The sequence below is a fragment of the Xenopus tropicalis genome, chromosome 4 (genome assembly GCF_000004195.4).
Source record: "Xenopus tropicalis strain Nigerian chromosome 4, UCB_Xtro_10.0, whole genome shotgun sequence".
NCBI classification, from domain to species: Eukaryota; Metazoa; Chordata; class Amphibia; order Anura; family Pipidae; genus Xenopus; species Xenopus tropicalis.
The window spans coordinates 139138472-139157043 of record NC_030680.2 but is presented as its reverse complement, the minus strand read 5'-3'; the positions used below and the strand labels follow the sequence as shown (position 1 = coordinate 139157043).

At 42.3% G+C, this 18572-nt stretch overlaps 1 protein-coding gene across 1 annotated transcript; it reads left to right on the top strand.

Annotated features, from left to right (window-relative positions):
* Positions 1–691: 691 nt before the first annotated feature.
* On the top strand, positions 692–10216 carry LOC100497652 (probable peptidyl-tRNA hydrolase 2). Its single transcript, XM_002938388.5, has 7 exons — positions 692–826; positions 1013–1130; positions 3296–3373; positions 4453–4527; positions 4911–5008; positions 6204–6318; positions 7344–10216. The coding sequence occupies exons 2-7, from the start codon at positions 1017–1019 to the stop codon at positions 7431–7433; spliced, it is 570 nt and encodes a 189-aa protein (XP_002938434.1). The 5' UTR covers positions 692–826; positions 1013–1016; the 3' UTR covers positions 7434–10216.
* Positions 10217–18572: the final 8356 nt, after the last annotated feature.

The following is an 18572-nucleotide window of genomic DNA, read 5'->3' as shown; positions in this document are numbered from 1 at the left end:
TGATATTACTACGTGTATACTTGCATAGGAAAGTGTAATCAGATGGTCAAAATATCCATTCTCTATCACTACATTTATTACAATGATACAGCCCTCAGCTCTATATGAGTAGCCCCTGGGCACCAAGAGAGGGAGACAGGCCTGGTAGGAACCAATGACTGACCCCCACCCCACATTTTCATTAAGCCCTGGTATGGGGTACTGCAGGGCCAGCACTACAGGCATGGGTTACCCAGTGGCACTGTCTCCTAACACAATGTCTGTAAACCTTTTCATCAGGGAACCCAAAGTAATTAGCAGAATTTTCAACCAAAAGTTGATTTAAAACAGAAAGGCTGGCATCTTTTTCCCAGAAAAGGTGGCAACCCTAACGGTAGGATAAAATCTCTCATTATTATAAGGGACCACGGATGCTTCAAAGTACAGGCAGAGTTTGTGCTTTTATTTTTTGTAATTCTTTGATTATGGCTTTTAAATGTATTGACAATTCCATTAGGAGGAACGATTTGCAGAGAAAAATAAAATAATAAGACCAGGAACCGCCCATGAAAGAGAAGTACACACGCGTAGGGATATATTTATACCCATCATGCCCCGCGTTATAAATCCAATTCAACCTTCCACCACAGAAGCACAGTTTCCTCAGCGAATATCAATCCGCCGCCAGCCACAAGATGGCGCTCTCAGACTTTACAGATGCTGAATACTTCCGCCGCCTGTATGTAGTTCCGGACACGTGGTTCTAATTCTATCAGCGCATTACAGAGAAGGAGCGATCCGGCTTTACTGGGAATAAAGGAAAAAAAAAGAAAATACAAAACAAAGGGTACGCGCGTAGCCTACTAAGCAGCCCCCTCCTGTTGTTCAAGTCCAGCAGTGGGTTGTAGTTCAGCTGTTGCATTACATTTTCACATAGTGACTGGGGTAGGGGGGGAGCAGCGGGCCCTGCTCATACAGCTTACAGGCATGGTTCATGTATGTTTGTTCACAAACCCACTGCTCTCATTTACAGTGTGATGGAGACCTGTGAGCAAGAAAGCGCTGATGAAGCCCAGGGAGCTGTGGAGGTGAATATGGATTATTTGCTGCAGCTGAAGGAGCTCGATATCCCGGAGGAAGAAGCAAAAAAGGTGATTATGAGCCCCCTGCACCTCTGACTGTTTATTTGGTATAAAGGGAAAGGGGAGGAAGTGTCCTGTTGCACAGCTTCCTTATGTTTCATAAAGGAAGTCTTTGTTCCTTGTCCCCTCCCACATCTCCCATGTCCCCTCCCACATCTCCCATGCCCCTCCCACATCTCCCATAACTCCTCCCACATCTCCCTTAACTCCTCCCACATCTCCCTTAACTCCTCTCACATCTCCCATGCCCCTCCCACATCTCCCTTAACCCCTCCCACATCTCCCATGTACCCTCCCACATCTCCCTTAACTCCTCCCACATCTCCCTTAACTCCTCCCACATCTCCCATGTCCCCTCCCACATCTCCCATGCCCCCTCCCACATCTCCCTTAACTCCTCCCACATCTCCCATGTCCCCTCCCACATCTCCCTTAACTCCTCCCACATCTCCCATGTCCCCTCCCACATCTCCCTTAACTCCTCCCACATCTCCCTTAACTCCTCTCACATCTCCCATGTCCCCTCCCACATCTCCCATGTCCCCTCCCACATCTTCCATGTCCCCTCCCACATCTTCCATGTCCCCTCCCACATCTCCCATGCCCCCTCCCACATCTCCCTTAACTCCTCCCACAAACAACAATGTCTGTGCTTAGGTGCAACTGTGTAAAACCCCTGTGGCAAAAGAATAAGCAAGTGTTAAAGGAACAGTAACACCAAAAAATGAAAGAGCTTTAAAGTAATAAAAATATAATGCACTGTTGCCCTGCATTGGTAAAACTGGTGTGTTTGCTACAGTAACACTACTATAATTTATATAATAAGCTGCTGTGTAGCCATGGGGGCAGCCATTCAAGCTGGAAAAAAGGAGAAAAGGCACAGGTTACATAGCAGATAACAGATAAGTTCTGTAGAATACAATAGTGTTTTATCTGTTATCTGCTATGTGCCTGTGCCTTTTCTCCTTTTAATGGCTGCCCCCATGGCTACATAGCAGCTTATTTATATAAATTATAGTAGCCTTTCTGAAGTAAACACACAACTTTTACCAGTGCAGGGCAGCAGCACATTATATTTTAGTTACTTTTATACACTTTCACTTTTTGGTGTTACTGTTCCTTAAAGGTTGCCAAACGAGCGGATCTTCTCCCGATATCCCCACCTACAGGTGGGTGATATCGGGGAAAATGTATATAATTATATTGGCGGCAATGGGGCAGTCGGTTCGGGGACCACATCAAGGAGCCGATGCGGTCCCCAATCCGACTAAATCTTTTAACCTACCCGATCGATATCTGCCCAATTTCAGGCCAGGGCATGCCCCTCGTTCCTGCCCCTACACAGCCCGATAAGCTGCCGAATTGGTCCAAGGGACAGCTATCGGCAGCTACAATCGGCCTGTGTATGGATAAGATGAAGAGCATTGGTAGAAAAGATGGAGCCAGTAAGGGAGAAGACACACAGAGCTACTAGTTGCAGCTACTTGTTGTGGCTACTAAAATAGACAATGCTGATCGTTTACTGATTGTCTCTATGTGTGTTTTAGCAGAGGCAATTCTTAGTATTGTCTATGGCGAGAATTTTCTGGCGTCTAGTAGCCGTGAAAAAGTAGCTGCTACTAGTAGCTCAATGTGTCTTCACCCTAAGGGAAGAAAGGAAGAGTGACATAGAAAGAACGTTAGATTAGCGTAACATCACTTAGACAAAATGGTGGTTTCCTGATAGGAGTGTCTTTTATCAATCTACTATCAATCTAGCAATGGCAGTGTCCAGTACAGGTATGGAATCTATTGTCCATAGTCTATTCCATTGGGAATTGTGATTTTCTGGATAATTGGTATTTCTGTAACTTGGCTCACCAGCTACTGTAACATTTACTTTATTTAACTAGCCCAATAGGATTGTTTTGGCACCAATACAGATTAATGCAGCTTAGTTACCATTAAGTAACTGTTTTATTACATTAGTTGCTTAAAAAATGGGCTGTAGGGGAGATTAACTTAATGTCATTGCTTTCTGGATACCGGGTTTCCTGATAAGGGGTCTCATACCTGTAATAACAAACATTTTTGAGGTTCTAGTGCCTCTAGCTTATCTTTTGCATTACCGTGCCAGGCAACATGTACTGGATTTAAAGTAGAAGATGTTACTGTTTTTCCCCCTCTGATTTCAGGCCCTTATTGTGACTGGAAATGTCTCGGCAGAAGAAGCGGCAATATTTTATTTCGAGAGCCTGGAGAGGCTGAACGAGGTAACTATTCTAGAGAATTCTATGTGCCATTTCATTTGCTTGCTACTGAGTAGCTCTTCTCTAACTAGTAATGATTCAAATGAGTTAGGAGAAATTCCATTCGTTGAAGTGGGTTACTTTACAAGGGCAAATTTGCCTATCGTTCCCCTATATTTTAACAGGACCTGTGCTGTTTCCATGATGATCACAATGTGGGCTGCCCAAATGGAAATTGTTTTCTCTCTGCAAGCGGTGTATGTGGTGACATTGTTAAATGGGGCTATGTAAGATGTATTGGTGGCCATTCTGATGACATTATGGCGGCCACAAAGGGTGATGCAGAGACAACTTTGACATAATGGATTCTCATTAAAGTAAGGGCAATAGGGCCGTCAAAACTTAGCAGTGGGGAAGGGGCATAGGTGGTGTACAAGTTAGATCATTTGTTGTTTCTGGGGGTTGCCTTGTCCTTTTAAAGGTTCAGGTTCTCCCTTAGCACTATGGGCTGAAGATTAGTTCTCCTTTAATATGGAATATGATTGGGGGTAAACACATGGCAGGTTGAAACTCAGCACCTAGGTGTGTTTTGTTGCATGTCATGTCAGTGGAATGCTGAAATCTGATTGGTCAGAGAAAATAATGGGCCATTGTGGCAGGGGGATTGGCAAACAAGCAGTAGTTATTGACAGTCTCTTGAATAAGGGGACAGTCCCTGAAATGTCTTGTTGTATTCTGTGCCCAAAAATAACAAAATGACATGGCGCCCCATGTTTTGGAACCAAAGCTACCTATTATTATTAACATTTATTTATAAAGCGCCAACATATCCCGCAGTGCTGTACAATAATTGGGTTTCATACATTGGACATAGAGTGTAACATATAAAGGAATCAATAACCGATACAAGAGGTGAAGAGGGCCCTGCCCAAAAGAGCTTACAATCTACAAGAAGAGCTTACAATCTATTGACTTGGTATCTGAGAGGCTTGGTTGCATTCAATCATTCCCAGCACATAAACACCCACACACACAGACTCTCTCCTTTATACATAATATATTCATGCCAAAGCAGAAACCATTCTTTTGATATTTCATTGCAGGAATTGGAAGATGAACACAGTTTTCACAAAATGGTGTTTGTAGTGAATATGGAGTTGCCAATGGGCGTGGGAAAGGTAATGCTAAAGCTTCTAATTCTATAGAAATATAAAAAAAAATTCTTTAGGAATAATCTCCTACAAAATGGGTTATTAAAGGGTTCACATTTGAGTTAACTTTAAGTATGACATAGAGAGAAATTGCAGTTAGTATCCTATAATATTAATATTTAATTTATTTCTGCAGTTTCATAGAAAATTAGCAGTGCTCTTAGGGCAGTGAGATGCCTTTGTACAGATAGAAAGGTGATAATTCAAGCAGCTATTCTGTTTGGGTCCTTTACTAAAATAACAGGCAGTTTTCCAGCAATTGCACTTGCAGACAGTCGCTAGGAGTAGGCCCTAGCCTTACGGTGATGTTATAAATGGCAGGTAAGAATTGTCAGCTCTTCTTTCCTCAGATTGCAGCACAAGTGGGCCATGCAGCTGTTGGCCTGTATCAGAACCTAATCAAGGAACCCAAGACAAGAGAGATGGCCTACAAATGGGATGAATATGGGTAGGTTTGGTGCCATTTCCTTTAATGTCATGTTAATAGTGCTGGCTTCAATATAAAAGGGAAACTGCAACCAACATAATCTCAAACTGTAGAAGATGCTTAATAATTTGCGTTTACAAACAAGTCATTTTTTTAAATCATTTTTTAAATATAAAGTGTCATTTGGCATGCTTCTCAACCTATTTTTTCTTCCAATAACAGGTAAAGGGGTAGCTCTTCTTTATTTTTGAGATAAATGTAGTCTGTTATATTCAGAGGTGATTTTCAATTTTTTTTGTCTTTTTTTAGTTATTATTTTTCAGCTTTCCAGTTTGTAATTTCATCTGCTATCTGGTTGCTAGGGTTCAGCTTACCCTAGAAACCAGGCAGTGGTGTGAAATAGAAGTCTTGAAGATGATCAGGATAGGGCCTAAGTAGAAAGATAAATAATACAAAGCTACCATAACAATAAAATTGTAGCAATAGATTCTTCAGTAGTTTTCAATGAAGACCAGAGCAGTCAGGCTGGTAAGAGGCAGAACAAGAATACAAATAATAAACTAATCTGACCAATCATAAGCCCTTTAAAAATAGCTGACACCCCCTTATGTTGCATCTGAATTATGGTTACTTACAGTTAATTATAACCCTCAATTTCTGAATAAATACAAATACATGAGACCTTAAACTTTTACATATTAACAGTGTTATTGGGACAAAACAAATACCAACTTCCTAATTCCTCAAAACTTTCTCATTCATGTTGGGTGGGAAAAAAGTCCCCTTTGTCACAAATAAGATCAGTCCCTCGGTACCAGTAAAGCTAATGAAAGACATCAGTTGTATCGTAGCTCCGTGGGAGGGGAGACAAAACACTCAAAATAGCCATCTGCCATTACCCTTTCCTGGATCTATTCCTGATAGTATCCCAGCAGGCCTGTCTGTCTTTATGGCTCAGATTCTAGATACAGACTGACAGTTGGCCTTGGATGTACTGCTGTTAAATAATCATTTATCCCTTACAGCATAGCTGTCCAACTGGAGGCCCGCGGCCAGATGTGGCCCATTAAAAAGGATGTTTGTGGCCCTCCAGCCTGCTTTAAAGGCTCCACAGAACTCCCTGGATGACAGGGAGAAATATCTGAGAAATAATTGGCCCACTACACATAAGTTGGGATAGCACTGCCTTACAGGTTTTGTTTGCTTTGTTTTGTAGTGCAAAGAAGGTTGTACTTCAGGGATCTAGTACCGCACATTTATTGGAACTGCAGGCATTGGCATTAAGCATGAATTTACCAAATTACCTGGTACAGGATGCTGGCAGAACCCAGGTAAGCAAACAGATGTTTTGAGTTATATGTATGTGGTGTTTTGCATGTTTAATCACACTATTGTCTTGTGAGTATGTGGAACCCTAGCACCTAGAACAGAAAGGGGTTGTTTACCCCCTTTTAGTATATTATAGAATGGCCAGTTCTTAGCAACCTTTTAATTAGTCTTCATTTTTTTATCAATTTTAAATTATTTGCCTTCCTCTTCTGACTCTTTCCAGCTTTCAAAAGGGTGTCACTAACCCCGCAACCAAAACCCTATTGCTCTTTAAGGCTACAATTTCATTCAGTTCAATTCAGCCCTCTCCTATTCATATTCCAGCTTCTCATTCAAACAACTGCCTTATTGCTAGTGTAATTTGGACCCTAACAACCATATAGCTGCTAAAATGCAAAACTGGAGAATTGCTAAATAAAATGAAGACAAATTACAAATTGTTTGAGAATAGCACTGTCTACAACAGTGATCCCCCAACCAGTGGCTCAGGGGCAACATGTTGCTTACCAACCTCATGGATGTTGCTCTTGTAAAAATAAGGTTTACTGCCAAATAAAGCCCCCTGTAAGCTGATAGTGTGCATAGAGGCTACCTAATAGCCAATCTTAGCCCTTATTTGGCACCTCCATGAACTTTTATGGTGCTTGCGTTGCTCCCCAAGTCTTTTTACATTTGACTATGGCTCACGAGTAAGAAAGGTTGGGGACCCCTGCTCTACAACGTACTTACTTAAAGTTAATTTAAAGGTGAGCAACCCCCTTTAAAAGGGAAGATATACTGCCCCCTTTTTGACATGAACACATTTAGGCACACTTTGTTTTGCTTAGGCAAAAAGCCACATTTGGTTTAGACATAAACTCCACCCTGGCTCCAGAGATGTTGGTCTGACCAGTCACTTGATCAGTGATCATATCCAACTCTTTCTCTTGAAAGTAACGACTGTATCTGCCAGTATGATATCATTGATATAACTTGCACTGAATTAGTCCCACTAAGCTGACTAATCCTGGTTGTGTGTTCTACACAGATTGCAGCCGGATCCTACACCGTCCTTTCCATTATGGGCGAAGAAGAAAGTGTTAACAAGGTCACTGGGAAACTGAAGCTGCTGAACTGAAAAGAGCAAAGACCGTAATGGGGGTGTTGTTGGCCACTTATTGCTTGTGGTGTCATTAAAAGAAGGTCTGGCAACATCTTTCCCAACACTTTCCATTAGAAAAGTGCAAAAATCACTTCCATGCCGAGAGAGGGAGAGCGCGAGCAAACTTGAACGGTCAGCGCCCAAGCGACATACATGATAAGCACAACCTTGTCATGTCATTTTTCATTATTGAGACCCTTAGAAACTACAGAGGTGTTAACAAAAAATGGCCACATGGCTGAGAGATCAGAAGAATTCCAGTCTGGATTCTGTTGGGGAAAAAAAAAAAGATGCATTTTATGCCTGAAGTCTGGATTCTGCTCAATCATGGCTTAAGGAAAGGGATGTCGTACAGCGAACGTCTGGCTTGGAACCAAGTATTTGTTGTACAGATAAAGCCACACAGTAGTGTTCAAGCTGAGTATTTTGTGCTTGTGACTGTTAGTCATTGTTACATCCAATAACCTTGTATGAACCTGCTTACAACCATCTGCCCACACAATACAGACATTTTCTGTTGCAAACTCATTTAAACACCTGATTTATATATCTGTATTAAATATACAGAGGGGTGTCTGAATTTCAGTGTACAGTTTCCACCATCTGCTAAGTGGGAAGGCTGCAGGTTTCTCACCACTGATATAGCATGCAATGAAGGTAAGCTCTTCTGCCCAGTGTGTTCAGTTGCAGTTTATTAACTGGATTAATTGCTTGACCCCTTGGTGCCATAGAATTACATTTCTGGCCTTGCCACCGTGTCTGGCAACTTGCAGATCAATGAGCCTAACGTGCAAGGTTACAGAATGTCCTGTTCTTAGTAACTTTTTACTTAGTCTTCATTTTTTTTAAGTAATTTTTCATTTATTTCCTTTTATCTTCTGCATCTTTCCAGCTTTCAAATGGGGGGAGTCACTAAAATTCAGAGGCTTCCAACCACTGATTGTAAACCTGTTGAACTGTAAGAGCAGAGAAGCAGCTGTGATATTGTACAATTCCAGGACCTTTTATAGGAAATTAGTGCCTGAGTGTGAGGTTCTATCTGAAACCCACTGTAGGCAGCAGCCCTGTCTAGTTTTATGGCTGAGACTCTTGCTGTCTTTATTATTGAGAATTCTGTTTACTAAATGTATCTTTTGTGTGTTATAAATTGTCCTGTTCTTAGCAGCTTTTCAATCGTCCTAATTTTTTTTTAAATGCTGGTAGTTTGGGATACTGACCCTGTCCCCAGCATCCAAAAAGCTCTCTCTCTCTCTCTGTGAGGCTACAGTTGTATCCCTATTGGTGTTTATTACTTATCTTTTGATTCAGGCCCTCTGTTATTCATCCCCCCAGTACGTCATTCACGCTACTGCCTGGCTGCTAGTTTCAATTGGTCCCTAGATAGATAGTGGTTGAAATTCCAAACTGGGGAGTTGCAAAAAATAAGTATTTATAAATCACAAAAAAATTAAGACCAACTGCAAGTTGTCTAAGAGTATCACTGTCTGTATCATGCTTAAAGTTAATTTAAAGGTGAACTACCCCTTTAAACAATGTGTTTCTGCATTTATGACCACTTTGTTCCTTCACTCTTCAGAAATCTTTGGTGGTTCACCATTAAGTTACATTCTAGCAGGGGTGTTTTTTTTGCTGATATCTCACAAACCTCATAAATATTTCTGCGAGGGATCCACTGACTCCATTTTTAGATTTGACCAAATAATGAATCCACAAAAGATCTAGCATATGTCAGTTTAAAAAAATTGCATCATTTAAAGCAGGGGTCCCCAACCACCGGGCGCGGACCGGTACCGGGCCCTTGACTGCATGGGATTGGGCCGCCGGCGTTCCCCCGAGCGGCAAGCAACGACCAATACAGGATGTGAATGAGCGCGCCGCGCATAGAGACGCGATTAAAACGTGCCGTACACACATCAGCGCCTGCAATTTGTGCTGCGCCTGCACTACCGCCCCCCCCCGTCCAGTCCGTGGAAAAATTTTCCTGTTAGTAACTGGTCCGTGGTGCAAAAGAGGTTGGGGACCCCTGATTTAAAGGGGTAGTTCACCTGCATGGCCAATTGTAAGCAACTTTTCAATTGGTCTTCATTAATGCTTTAGTTTTTTTTATTTACCACCTTCTTTCTTGTATTCAAATGGGGGTCTCTGACCCCAGTAGCAAAAAAACTATTGCCCTCTGACACTACAACTTTTTTGTTATTGTTACTTTTTATTCCTTATGTCGCTATTCCACTCCTCTACTAACTCTTTCAAACCACTCCCTGGTTGCTAAGGTAATTTGTACCCTAGCAACCAGAGAGCTGCTGAACAAAATGCAAAATAATTGAAAAATTATAAAACAAAATGAAGACCAATTACAAATTGTTTGAAAATATTACTCTCTACATCATACTAAATGTTAACTCAAAGGTGAACAACCCCTTTAATTGCTGAGCTGTTGATGAAAGAAAGCTGTGCAAAGAAAATCTAAACAATTCACTTTCCAAACCCCGGGAGTTGGTTTAAATAGGCCGTTATTGCAGTGAATGGCCATAACAGTTGGGTATACTAAAACTGGGATACAATACTGTTCATAAACATTCTCCATATTGGACCAGTTCTGTTCAGCACTGGATCTTGCTGGATCACAGCCGTTTGGATGGCAAAGGCCAAAGGATTTCTGAAATGGTTAAAATGTGCTAACATGGTGGCTAAATGCTCAGTATAATACAGCTTAATGTCCTTCAGGAAAACCTGCTTTTTCATTAAAAAGGTTTTCCCATTCTTGTGTCCATGGTGGATTATTTTATTGTATCTTATTGTCTATAAGATACACATGGCAGTCATTAAATACTATCTCATGGAAATGTACCTTTGCAGATACACAGATAAGGTAGTAGGGCCCTATGTTTTGCAGATTTCTTACTAAGTGCAAGGGCACACACAGTGTAGGTCACTTTCCTCCGTCTGCATTTTGTACACAGGCAGAGAAAAGCAGATCTGCTTTCATGCTCTCGGCCATGTAGCATCATTGACAGACCCAGTGTCAGCCTGAAAATGTGAAAGCATGTCTTTTTGGGCCAATTTCCACACAGGCCAATGCCGGCTCTGGAAATGGAACTACAGGGGTGAGTGCACAAATGCATACACACACTTTCCTTTGTACACAGGCAGAGGAAAGCCAACAATCCACTAGAGGTGCCCTTGCCCTAAAGGCCATGCATGGATTTCAGCGCCCTCTATGAAGAATCATGTGCCCAGCTCTTAGGTGTTAAAGCTGCTGATCAGTGGAAGTTTCAGGTGGGGAGGGATGTATGAGGTGAAGGGACCAAGGCTGATTCTGGGGCTTCAAGCAGAAATAAAGAATATAGAAGGAACAGGATGCTTTTGAGAATTCAGGGAAAAATAACATCAGATTGCCAGTTTGGCTACCTGTGTGTAGCTATATAACTAACTAATTTTGGCTGTTGGGTTAAAAAGGTCATTTCATATGCACCCAGCCAGGTCTGGACTGAGATTTATAGGCCTTGACATTTCCCCCCCCCCCCCCCCCACCCAGCCCAATAAATAGTGAGTGTCTATGGTATCTTACAGCATGTGCCATTTGCCAGAATCCACAGATTGCCAGTCTGGGCCAAGGCAAGCCTGACAATAATAGCCGAAGCGTTTTTGATTATTATGGTTTGAATATAACGTAGCATTGTACCTTCCCATAAACATAACTAGAGACATTAACCCTCTGGTGCCTGAAATAGGATTATTATAGCAAAACTACTGATTCAGGAAAAAAAAGCTGTGTTTCATGGGAGGATGCTGGTAGTTTTTTTATTGCAAGGCCAAGGTGTTAAACATATCTGTCCAGCAGACAAAAAGCTGTTGCACACGGTCTGTCTATAGCATATATGTCAAACACAAGGCCCGCGGGCCAAATCCGGCCCACTTGGCTGTTTTATGTGGCCTTTGGTGAGTGTGTCTGACCATCCAGCCTGATCAATTTCCATTTTCCTCACATAGTAACTAAGACTAAGGGGTATATTTATCATGCTGTGTAAAAAGTGGAGTGAAGCATTACCAGTAATGTTGCTCAAGGCATCCAATCAGTAATTAGATTTCAACAGTAGCAAAGCATCTATTGGCTGAGCAACATCACCGGTAATGTCTTACTCCACTTTTTACACATTGTGATAAATATACCCATTAGTATCTTACTAAGTATATTAATAAAAAATTTGGCCCGCGACTTAGCCTGTGTTTTAGATTTCGGCCCCCTTATGTGATTGAGTTTGACACCCCTGGTCTATAGTATCAATTCTGCATTACTAAATGTATACTCTCTTCTTCCTCTATGTAGCATAGCCACATTTAAAACGGGCACACACTGGTTATTAATATATATAATCTGTTTCTGAATACAGCACTACTCGGGCCTGGACTGGGCTTCAAAATAGGTCTTTTCAAGTACACAGAGGCCCAAACAGCCCACCAGCCCAATAAATAGTGAGTGTCTATGGCACCTTACAGCAGCTTCTCTGGCATTTGTTGAACCCACAGATTGCCAGTCTGGGCCTGGTACTCCTTCCTTCTGCACCCTGCTGGGGACACAGGTTAAAGTTGAGGGATATGTAGGGTGATGTATCATATAGATATATCACAATGCACCTATTTTTTTTTCAGAAAATCTATTTGCCAGCAGGCAGTGGTGGTGGAATAAAGGGGCACGTAAAATAAAGTTTGTAAAACCTATTGTAATCTAAATAGGCACTTTACAATTGCCTGCTAGACATGTGCAAATCCAAGCCCATTATACTAACAAAGGCTGCATTTGCTTTCTCTCCTATGTGCCAATATCACAATGAATGGAGGGAGGGGGATATGCAAAGCTTTCTCTCTAAGCATCCATGCATTTTAAATTGGCCAGCGCAGCATAAACACCAGTATTGCTTTCATGAAGTCTACACACATACCTGGAATCTATAATAGGGGTTATTTTCCATTAAATAGGAATATATGTGTGTGCTCTATTGTGGGAGTTCAATGTATCCAAATTGTGTGAGGAAGCTATATTGTTTGCCTGAGCTCAGAAATTCCCCCTAAGATGGTCTGGAGGGACTTGTGCTACTCTGTGTTATACATACATAGATGGTGGTGTGTGAGCAATGTGGCAGCTTCTTCAGCAGGTAATATACTCTGAGTAAAAGCCAGGGGGGCTGCTGTAAGATGCCATAGACAGTCGCTATTTATTGAGTTGGTGGGGGGCTGTTGGGCCTCTGTGTACTTGAAATGCCAGGGACTATTTGGAAGCCCAGTCCAGGCCTGGCCACGAGGTCGATCTAATGGAAGTGTTTGTGGATAATCCCAGCCTGTTGTGAGCGACTGATCACTAGCTGAAGATCTACAATTTAATTATCCCAAAGGGCTTGTGTTGGTAACCTCTTTGGTATTTCGGTAACCAAGAAAGGGTGAGTTTAAACATGAAATTTTAAAAAAATCCAGCCCTTTGTTTCACTGTTTAGGAAATAAACTGTATTGATAATACAACAATTGGGTTGTTCCACAGTAAGGAATATACTGTGTATGCACTCGAGTATGTATGTATATGTATGTATATCTTTATTTATAAAGCGCTACTTATGTACGCAGCGCTGTACAGTAGAATACATTAATACAGACAGGGGGTTAAAGATAATGGATAAATACAAAGTACAACAATAAATAAAATAAATACAAAGTGCAGTTGCAATAAGAGTCAGAAACACAAGATGAAGGAGGTCCCTGCCCCGTAGAGCTTACAATCTATATGGGAGGGGTAACTAACAGACACAAATAGGCAAATATAAGTGCTGTAGGTCACAGTGGGTGACATTACAGTATAAGTGCCAGTTTCCAGATCAGGTGCTGGGTGAGTGCTCCAAAAGGTAGTCTTTAAGTTTAGTTTTAAAAAGACTGAGGGAGGATTCTCTCCGGAGGAAATCAGGGAGGGCATTCCCAATGTAAGGGGCAGCAAGGCAGAAAGGGTTTAAGGCAGGAAACAGCAGTAGTAGTGGGGGGCGCAACCAATCGGTTGCTCTGCGAGGAATGAAGGAGTCGGCCGGGAATGTACGGAGACACAAGGGAAGAGATGGAGTGAGGAGCAGAGGAATGGAGGGCTTTGAAGGTTCAGAGAAGGAGTTTGTAAACTATTCTTTGTTTAACAGGAAGCCATGATAAGGCCTTTAGCAGGGGAAGGGCCTGAACTCTCCTGGATGAGAGGAGGAGAATTCTGGCAGCAGTGTTTAATATAGACTGTAGGGGGGAAAGATGGGAATTAGGGAGGCCGGTTAGCAGCAGGTTACAGTAGTCCAGTCGGGATAGGATGAGGGCATGCATGAGCAGCCTAGCTGTTACAGTAGAAAGAAAGGGCCGGATTTTGGCAATATTGCGTAAGAATAATGGAACTCAAGTTCCATTACAAGTAGGACAATGCTATTACAGATAAAGGGGTGCAAAAATATAGGCAGCAGACCCAGCAGATGTTAGGGGGGTCCATGGGAAGCTTAACCAACCTTATTTTAGAATATTTCTGAAAATTATATTGATTGATTTTATGTGGGGCCCTGCAAAGCTTTTGCCCTTGGCCACTTAAGCTACCAGCTTATATACTAAGGAATACAAATACTGCAGAACATCCTCATTTATATAAAATCACAAAGTGCACCTTAATGGGGCCACATTTAAGGTAGCTAGTGGATTTACCCATCCGTGGAGGCCCTTTATTTTTCATTACAAACGCTAGATTAATCACCCACTAACTACCTGGCAGACAGATATTAATATTGAGCCACTAGAGGGAGCCCTCTCCTATGCTCCAAACCTGCCAGGAGCCTCTTGGCTCAGCTTCCTCATCCTCAGTCACAAGACTATGAAGTCATTACACAATCACAGGGGGGAGGGGTGGGGAAAGCCCATGTGTTAAGGTGACCAGGCCTCTCCTTTATTACCAGGCGTTTATGAAACTGGCGTATTGCAGATTTGTTCTACCCAGCCCAGCTCTGCCTGTAAAAGCCCGTGTTGAGGGAAAGGATTGGCCGCAATAATAGTGATTATGATTTTACGTAATGAAAGAAAAGGTTTCCAATATACATTTACATTTTTCTGTCCCTTTCTGCACTGTCTGCTCTGTCTCCTGAAATAATGTAGCTCTGCTTACTTCTGTCAATCGGTTTGCTTCTGCTACATTGTTTAAAGAGTAGAACCCCCAGTGCGGAGCAACAGACACTGCTTTCGACTGCTGTTATATTTACAGATTAAGTTGAAACCATGAACGTTTTGTCATGTTGTAGTAAAATTTAATATATATTTGGGTTACTGTCCCTTTAATGTACGTGCATTTGCATTACGTTGTGCCCTGACTGTTATTTGCTTGTATTTATTTGCTGAGGCTTACTGAGAGCCCCATGATATGTGTCTGAACAACAAGAGGGAGCGAGTTGAGCCCTGCAGGCAGGAAATGCCAGTATAACGGGTGCCTTGATGTGGTCGGGCCGCCTAACAAACAGTGGTCATGGAACGAAGGATTATATCACACATGGTGGAGATTAGTCACCACAACTTTTCCAAAGGAAAAAATTCGGGCCACGGACGCTGTCTTGCAAGGTCATAAGATAAAACCAGCATAAACGATGCCCAGGCATATTGCATTGCTTTATTATCTTGTCCATTGGAAAGGCCTTATGAGATATCAGGCAGACCCTGCTCTTCTATAAGCACAGTAAGTAGGTAAGAAAGATCCCCAGAGCAGTGTAACATTGTTTGGACACAAGCACTGACCTGGGGGAAAAGTTGGTAATTTTACAAACTGGCACTGCCATGTGTATTATATACCCTTTACTTGTTCTTTCTCCAAAGGTTCTCCAGATCTGCTGCATATTGACTAATGGTTTACCATAGATCCCTGCAGGTCAGATTTACTTTCACATTCTTGAAATGCAGAAAGATTTTTTTCATGCATTCATTTTTTCAATGTCGCAGTTGGTTTTCTTGACAAGATTTTTGTTAGGTCTGGCGTAAAGAACAACAATATAACCTGTGAGCAAAAATAATGCGATGGGGACTTACCCTTTGTGAAACAACGCCTTGCCCCAGTGCAAGTAAAGCTCATTTTTCAAAGCTGCCCAGTTGATGAACTGACCAAAACCCATGGTAAGTAGATATCAGTCAGCAGTGTGGAAACTACTATACAGCAGGTCTGGACAGGGACTCAAAATAGGCCCTGGCATTTCAACTACACAGAGGCAGTGATCCCCAACCAGTGGCTCGGTGGCAACATGTTGCTCCCCAACCCCTTGGATGTTGCTCTCAGTGCCCCCAAACCAGGTAGTTATTTTTGAATTCCTGACTTGGGGGCAAGTTTTGGTTAAATAAAAACAAGATTTACTATCAAATAAAGCCCCCTGTAAGCTGATAGGGTGCATAGAGGCTGCTTAATAGCAAATTTTATTATTATTATTTGGCTCCTCCATGAACTTTTATGGTGCTTGTGTTGCTCTCCATGTCTTTTTACAATTGACTGTGGCTCACGAGTAAGAATGGTTGGGGACCCTTGGTCTATGGCATCTTACAGCAGCCCCTCTGGCATTTGCCGGAACCCACAGATTGCCAGTCCGGGCCCGTGTGTAACCCTGAGAGGGATCCTGTTTGTGCTGTAGAACAGGGCCCACAAATGGTTTTTGCATGGGAAGGCCAGAGCAGGGAAGTTGTAGTTTAGCAGGAGCTTAACAGACACAGGCTGCTTACCTTCTTCATTCCACCATGGAACTGGATTACATTGGCCTAATTCTCTAGCAGAGAGGTTCTCAGTGTGTGGGCAGCTTTAATTTGTAACCCTAAGGATATTAGTGACCTACAACCTGGCGGTCCCGCTTCTGCTTAATGTAGAGTGAAGAGGCTCTGGCTGAACATGGCTCTGCTCCTGATACATGACCTGTACCAAAATGATGGTGGAAATTTGTTGAGATGAAGTTTTGTCTGGCTTCTAATCTGCCGAAAGCCACACAATGTCTAAATGAATGAATGCACACAGGATGGTTTAGCCACGTCACCAGCAAAGAGCAACACATCTCAGCACTCCTGCATTCCATTCTATTTAAGGATGACACTGCACAAGCTTCCACATCCTCCAAAGAAGAGATCAGTGTGCAAGCCACAAGAGAGCTATGGGGGGGGGGGGGGGAGAGTCATAGATCGCCCGTTTAATTAACCCTTCTGATACCTTGCTTTTCTTCTTACCATCAAGCTTTTGAAACATAAAAAGCTTACAACAAATTGAGCCAAGAGGTGACTTCAGTGGCTCAAAGGGATTATCAAATGTAGTTTGCTCTACTGAGCAGCCAGCTGTGGGCTTTAGGGTGAAGACACACTGAGCTACTAGTAGCAGCTACTTCTTCATGGCTACTAAACTCCAGAAAATACCCTGCCATACTGAGAATTGCCTCTTCTAAGGGCTGTGGCACATATTAGTCGCCCATGACAAATCTCCCTTGTCGCGGGTGACTAATCTCCCCGAAATGCCATCCTATCGACGAGAATGTGAATCGCCGGTGGGATGGCATACGCGGCCATTGAGAGGAAAACTTCTGTGATTTCGGGGAAATTGCGGCGCCGCGTATGCCATCCCACCGGCGATTTACATTTTTGCCGATGGGATGGCATTTCGGGGAGATTAGTTGCCCGCGACAAGGGAGATTTGTCGCGGGCGACTAATCTCCCTGTGTGCCACAGCTCTAAAAGACACATAGAGACAGTTATCAGTAAATGATCAGTATTGTCTATTTTAGTAGCCACAACAAGTAGCTGTTACTAGTAGCTCTGTGTGTCTTCACCCTTAGGTAAGCAAGCATTTATGATGTCATTATTGATATCACAACAAGTGTCATTTCAGTAGTCAATAAGCCAGCAGCCTGACAATTAGTGGCCCTTTGCTGCTAGTGCTCCATTGTGTCTGTGTGCCCTTGTGTCCCCGTGTGTGTCCCTGTGTCAGGCTGCTAGTTTGTTGACTATTGGATGACGATAATGTCAGTAAAAAAAAAAAAAAAAAAGAATGAAATCAGGGAAATCATAAAAAGTATTGACTATTTCCAGAAGGGAAAATTGTTTTCCCCATGGACACAAAGGCTAACTTATAAAGATAGTTGTCCATCTACGGAAGAGCAAATGGTAAGGAAAATGAGTGGCATCTCCCCTTTAACTGGTCTACGGCACTAGGATGGGTATCCCTTTAAATACCTAAGATTCGTTTTTCCTTCTACCCACATAACCAGTTGCAACTGTATCCCTTTAAGGAATGTTTCTGTGGTTGTAAAGCACAACTGGTCATATATTTTTAACAGCTTACTTGTTAAAGATTACCCTTTGTCCCTCCCCCTTTTTTTAATGTCTTAGGATTTTTTTTTTCAAGGTGAAGGGTTAAAGGAACAGTAACACCAAAAAATGAAAGTGTATAAAAGTAATTACAATATGTACTGTTGCCCTGCATTGGTACAACTGGTGTGTTTGCCTCAGAAAGACTACTATAGTTTATATAAGTAAGCTGCTGTGTAGCCATGGGGGCAGCCATTCAAAGGAGAAAAGGCACAGGTTACTTAGCAGATAACAGATAAACTCCCATTATATGGGGCTTATCTACTAGTTATCTGCTATGTAACCTGTGCCTTTTCTCGTTTCTTCCAGCTTGAATGGCCGCCCCCATGGCTACACAGCAGCTTATTTATATAGTAGCTTTTCTGTAGCAAAAACACAATTTTTTTGCAGAGCAACAGCACATTATATTTTAATTACTTTAAAACACTTTAATTTTTTGATGTTGCTGTTCCTTTAAGACACTTACATACCGTAACCTACACTACTTAGCATACATGCAAAGGAACTGCTCATTGCCTAAGTATATTGATTTCAAATGCGCCTGGGTTTAAAGGAGTAAAGGGCTAACCCAAGACAAGTCTGGCAGAGGCCGGAGCCTGTTTCCAACCTGTATGGCAGCTCTTCGAAGAAACAATGTGCCTCCTGGGAAAACTGGTTGCCGCTGAAGCAGGCCTTCTATTTTTTTTTTTCATGGGGTAAAAGTTCTCCTGTGACCTTCCAGTTTCACTGCAAATAAAAAAAGGG